At 45.4% G+C, this 6,420-nt stretch overlaps 1 protein-coding gene across 1 annotated transcript in view; it reads left to right on the forward strand.

The window, feature by feature from the left end:
• Positions 1-204: 204 nt before the first annotated feature.
• KIAA0141 (KIAA0141 ortholog) overlaps positions 205-6,420 on the forward strand; it is a 29,381-nt gene continuing 23,165 nt past the window's right edge. Inside the window, exon 1 of the mRNA XM_015572601.1 lies at positions 205-274. Coding sequence (XP_015428087.1) covers positions 205-274 — 70 coding nt within the window. The remainder of the gene's footprint in view (positions 275-6,420) is intronic.

Consider the following 6,420-nt stretch of genomic DNA (forward strand, 5'->3'; position numbering starts at 1 on the left):
TCTTTTTGTGCTCCTTGGCCAGGTCCTCTCCCCCGGGCCCACTGCTAGCCTGTGCTTCTCTCTGTCATGGTTCCAGTCACACTGGATGGAAATAATCACTCTGATCCTCTTTTCTAGTTACAGCGCTTCTCAACCTTCCTAATGCCGGCACCCTTTAATGCGGCCGGTCAGGCAATAACAGTGAATGGTGCTCGCTATCGCGACATGATAATCCATTTTTTTGTGACTAAATTGCAAGATATGGATGTGGACGACATGTGGTTTCAAGAAGATGGTGCCACATGCCATACAGCCCAAGAAACAATTCAATTACTGCATGAGTCATTTCCTGGTCATGTAATTTCCCGTTTTGGTGATCAATGAAATTCAGCCACATTTATGCAAAACGGTCATGGAAATTTTCAACAAAAGAGTACGTATGTGTCAGCAAAGCCGTGGAGGCCATTTACCCGATATGCTATTCCATACATAACCCTAGACTGTATACTTTATGAATCAATAAAAAATTTACAATTTTTAATTATAAACCTGTGTTTCCTATCAAAATTACTTCTTGCATGAATTTTGAGACACCCTTTAGATAGAAGTGACGACTGCACAACATTGCGAATATCCTAAATGCCATTGAAGTGCACACTTTTAAATAGCTAATTATATGCTATGTAAATTTTACTTCAATTTTTAAAAAATACCAGGCCCCACCATCAGAGCCTTTGACTCAGTACATCTGGTCCGAGGCCCAGATGCCTTTGATGCAAGTGGCCCAGGGACCATGTATTGAGAAACATCATTAAACTGTGTTAAACCTCCTGTTGACCCTCTCCCATAGATTTCTGAGCCTCCCCTTTTGTAACATACCTCATCACTGAAATTATTTATCCTGCACTTCTCCCCGAGACTGTAACCTCCTTGAGGGCAGGGCCCAGGTCATCTTCTTTATTCATCATAATATCCCCAGCATTTTTTTTATTATTATTTTAAAAAATATTTTATTTTTAGAAAGAGAGAAAGGGAAAGTGATAGAGAGATAGAAACATTGGTGAGAGAGGAAGTATCAATTGGTTGCCTCCTGCACGGCCCCCACTGGGGATCGAGCCTGTAACCCAGGCATGTTCCCTGACCAGAATCGAACCAGCAACCGAATCGGTGACCTTTTGGTTCCTGGGCCGACACTCAACCACTGAGCCACACCAGCCAGGCTATCCCCAGCATTTAGAAAGGCACCTGGACATTACATGTCCGCAGCAGATATGGGGAGAGTGGAATTACTGAACTGGATCAACCAGGTGGGGTCAGAGTCAAAGGGGAAAATCCTAAGGAGTCTCTAGTCCAAGAACCCACAGTCCTGATGGCGGGTCCAAGGTTTAGCTTCCCTTCTCTCCATGCCTCCTCTCCCCGCACCCCCATGGCGAAGTGTATCGGCCCCCAGTGTGGACATAGCACACTCGGGTTGGGAAGGGAAGCTTCCCCAGGATCCCAAACTGGGCTTCCTTAAGGAGGCACATCTAGGAAGCTCATGGTCAACCTGGGCACAGCAGTCTGTTCTGAGACCCTCAGACATGGCATCCGAGGCGCACACCTCTGTTGGCGTCTCCTAGCTAGAAAACTCTGGCCAGGTTTTCCTGGCGACCTAGTGTGTCCCAGCACCATTTGTCTGGGTGACTGCTCTTAATCTTGGCTGTGTCCACGGTGCCTTAGAGCACAGAGTCAGCAGAATGGCTTCCCTCACTGTCACTGAGCTGGGCCTGGGCCATCCTACTGTCACCTGTGCTGACTTCTAAGGCCTCATCCATACTGCAGGGAACATGACACAGCCCAGAGGGTGAGGGGGAGACATCCTGAGGACGGGCTGCAGCCTCATGCCTGGACCTCCCATTGGGGCCTGCACAGATGTAATTTTCTTCTCAATGCTCTTACCCTCCCCATCCAGGCCCCGTAAAGTCCCCCTCCCCTCTCCTCTGTGTCTTCTACGAGGGGGAAAGTGAAGTTTTCCAACTCTATACTAAGTTTAAAGAGTCAATTATCCCTAAATCAACCCCCCTCCTCCACATTTACACTTTCACACAGGACTAGCATAAACGTAGGAAGCCAATGTACTTCAAAGGAAAAAATAGATCCTTTCCTTAATTTTATCATGTGGCCTTCTCCAAGGCCCTAAATCTTTCCCTCGACATTACAAAAGTCACTTCCATTGAGCATGTACTATATACCAGGCAAGGGAGCTTCAGTGCTTTACCTGCGTGACCCCATTCAGTTCTTACACAACACTTCCAGATAAGTGGTATTTTGTTTTATTTTTAAATTATATTTATTGAGGTGACATTGTTCAACATGAACATATAGGTTTCAGATGTGGGTTTCTATATTACAAGATCTGTATAGGTAAGTGATTTTATAAACTTAGTTGTGAAATGTAACTGATGTACAGAAAATGTCTAAAACACATACTTGTCGCTATAACATTAATATATTACATATTATTACATATATCTGTGATAAATATTTCCTTGCTTTTCTTTATAGTTTTATTAACCATGTATAGATTCCTAAATTATACCAGATATAAGTTAGTATTATATATTTTTTTAAAATATATTTTATTGATTTTTTTCACAGAGAGGAAGGGTGAGGGATAGAGTTAGAAACATCAATGAGAGAGAAACATCGATCAGCTGCCTCCTGCACACCCGCTATTGGGGATGTGCCCACAACCAAGGTACATGCCCTTGACCAGAATCGAACCTGGGACCCTTCAGTCCACAGGCCGACACTCTATCCACTGAGCCAAACTGGTTAGGACAATATATATTTTAACTATATATGAATGGAATACTACAACATATATTCTTTTGAGGGTTGTTTTTTTTTAAGCATGAGTCCTTGTGGAATTCATTTATGTTGTTTTATGTGTCTGAAATTAATTGCTGTTCATTGATGTACATTCCATTGTTTGGAATACCACAATGTATACTTCCATTATAGATGGGTATTGGGGCCTTCTCCCTTTTTGGACATCCCAACATTCTTGTACATGAGTTCTGGTGTACGCACCCATAATTCTCTAGGGTGTATAATTTGTAAAGAAATTGCTGCAATTGCTGCATTAAGACTATGAGTATCTTCAACTTTAATGGACAATCCCAAAGATTGCTTTTCAAAGTGGTCATCGTAAGTGTTGTATTGATCCCTCTCATTTTACTGATGAGGAAACGGAGGCTTAGGAGTGTTTCTGAGTATCCCGGGGCCACCAGCTCTAAGTGGGGAGCTAGAGTATACACCAAGTCAACCTGACTTTGAAGCTCAGGCTCTTTTTAAAAAAATATATATTTTATTGATTTTTTACAGAGAGGAAGGGAGAGGGATAGAGAGTTAGAAACATTGATGAGAGAGAAACATCAATCAGCTGCCTCCTGCACACCCCCTACTGGGGATGTGCCCACAACCAAAGTACATGCCCTTGACTGGAATTGAACCCGGGATCTTCAGTCTGCAGGCCAATGCTCTATCCACTAGAGTCAAACTGATCAGGGCTTCCAGGCTCTTTTTAAAATATATATATTATTATCGATTTTAGAGAGGAAGGGAGAGGTAGAGAGAGATAGAAATATCAATGATAAGAGAAAATCATTGATCGGCTGCCTCTTGCACACCCCACATTGGGGATTGAACCCATAACCCGGGCCTCCTGGTTCATGGCTCCACGCTCAACCACTGAGCCATGCCGGCTGGGCGGAAGCCCAGGCTCTTAACCAGCTCACTACCTATGCTCTGTTTTAATTCGAGTATACTCAATTGCTGTAACTAGAAAGCCAGTCATAACTCCGGAGCTTAAAAAATGTGAATGTCTAGTTCTCTCTCATGTAATGGTCTGAAGAGAGAGTTTCAGGTCACCAGGCTGTTCTGTTCCACATAGTCACTAAGAAATCAAGGTCACTCTAGGGCCTTGTCATGGGGTACATGGTTATGGCCAGATTGCTGGCATGTTTGAGATCCAGCTGGTGAAAAGGGGGAAGCATGTGTCAGGGTTTATATATGTGTAAGGTTCAAAGAACCTGGCGTTAAAGTGGTGCACGTCATCTCTTTACTTAGTCACCTGCCATCCCAGCTCAATTCTGCTACCGTAGAAGAAGCTGAGGATGGATTTCGGTGGATAATTATGCATCTCACTACAGTGTATTGCCTCTCCCCTTCTATTATTTTCAGGTCTTGTTTCAAATCATTTCCCCCTTCTTTTCTCTCATGGCAATCTCAAGGATAACTTATATAGCTAATGAATAGATTTTAGTTCAAGAAGGCACTGGTTTCATTCGAGGTGGTTGTCAGGCAAAGTGAGCAGAAGTGCCCTCCCATACCATCTGATTATCTTCAATAAACATATTCTGAGGGCTTACTTCCTATAACAGTGATGGCAAACAAAGACACGTGTGTCAGAGATGACACGCAAACTCATTTTTTTGGTTGATTTTTCTTTGTTAAATGGCATTTAAATATATAAAATAAATATCAAAAATATAAGTCTTTGTTTTACTATGGTTGCAAATATCAAAAAATTTCTCTATGTGACACGGCACCAGAGTTAAGTTAGGGTTTTTCAAAATGCTGACACGCCGAGCTCAAAAGGTTCGCCATCACTGTCCTATAAGGCACTGAGGACATGCTGAGACATCATATCACTTACCATGCATGGGAGTTCCAGAAGACAGTGCACCTGGAACATAGAGTGAAGGGCATGTGCACCACTGGGGTGAGCCTAGAACCAAATCAGAGTCCCCGATATGCAGCCCTATCCCGCTCTGCAAGGAGAGTCCCACGCAGTCCAGCTTGGGCTGGATGGGATCTACATAGGGAGAGAATGTGCATTCGATATATGTGTGATGGAATCACCTCCCCCTTTGAGGAATCCCTCGTCTACTCAGGACTAGAGATACAGCCTTGGGCACTAGCCATGATAGGTCGTAAGGGGCTTGGTCTGGGGAAATCATGGTTTCTCGCATTCAAATGGCCCCGTTCCGTGGGTCTCTTAATCGCCAGAGGTAGCCTCAGACAGAAGGGGCTGCCGTGTAAGGGGGTGAGTTCCCGGCACCTGTCAGGGAAGCCTGCAAGGACGACGTAGGAGACCAGATGAGATGACCTCTGGATCCCTCCCAAACCTGAGCTATGTTCCAAGGTTAAGTGGATTTTGGTCAGACATTCTGAACCACTAACTTCTAGTCTTTTCTTCTGCCTGGTGGAAAAGAGGGCAGCTCCTTCTTTCTGCCAGCAGATGGCATATCCTGGGAAACCTGGAGGAGCAGCTGGACAAGAGGTGGGGGTGGAAATAGGATAAGGATCAGAAAAGACCTAGGAGTGTGTCCTGGCTCTTAGTTGGGCAAATCTGGTAACTACTCAGTCTCACTGTCCTCATGGGTGATACGTGCCTGCATCTGAGAAAGAAATAATAATTATCTCCATTTTACAGACGGGGAATCTGAGGCTCCTAGAAGTTAACTTGCTAGAGAATGCACTGGAGGAAGTAGTCAGGATTCCCACGAAGGCCTTCTGACTCTGCAGTTGAAGCTCTTCTGCATAGGGATCTACAGAAGTGCCCTCCCATACCATCTGATTATCTTCATGTCCTCAGTGCCTTATAGGACAGTGATGGTATGGGAGGGATCTACGTGAAGCTCTTCATTATCAGGATTCACGGGTGGGGTGGGGCCTGGGGGATGAGTTCGGGGAAGAGGAGATCTCTAACATGTTTAATGCCCACAGCCGGTGTTAGGTGTTTCCGGGTTTCTAAACTGTTAAACCAGGGTGGGTGTGTTTCAGGGTGAAGGAAATGCAGGGTGTGAGTGGGCAGGACAAGAAAGGAACAGAGACGCGATGTGACTAGGCTCATGCTGTTTCTTCTCGGGTTTACAGCCTCGGGCTGGCCCCAAGCAGAGGGTGCTAGGCGCCTGCCCGCGCCCGCCCCTTGCAGGGACTCGGGGACTCGGAGCAGCCTCCTCTGCAGCGCGCCGCTGACTCCCTTCCCCCAGCAGCCGGGGTGGGGAGCGGGGAGGAGGGTGTGCGGCGGTTGCACAGTTTATGCTCCTCCAGAGCTTCGGAGCAAGATTTCCCCAAAAAGCCATATTAAATAAATAAAAGGAAATTCAGCAGATGGGAACATGAATCAATGAAAACTCCCATATGAGTGCAAAGATTTATGTCAAAAAACAAAACATCAACATCTGGGAGCTGCCGCAGCTCCCCTTGGCTGCTCGTTTGGAATGGATTCTCGGTGTCGCTTTCTGCCTCTTTCTGGCCCTGGGAGAGGACAGAAAGAAAGAATTAAGCCCATTTAAAAAAAAATAGTCATTTTTAATCAGAAATGAACGCTGGAGGGAACGTGATCCCGGCGGCGGGGCTGCGGCGCTCTGCCAGGGGACAGCGGGGAGAGAG

The sequence above is a fragment of the Myotis davidii genome, unplaced genomic scaffold, assembly GCF_000327345.1.
Source record: "Myotis davidii unplaced genomic scaffold, ASM32734v1 scaffold89, whole genome shotgun sequence".
In the NCBI taxonomy this organism is placed as follows: Eukaryota; Metazoa; Chordata; class Mammalia; order Chiroptera; family Vespertilionidae; genus Myotis; species Myotis davidii.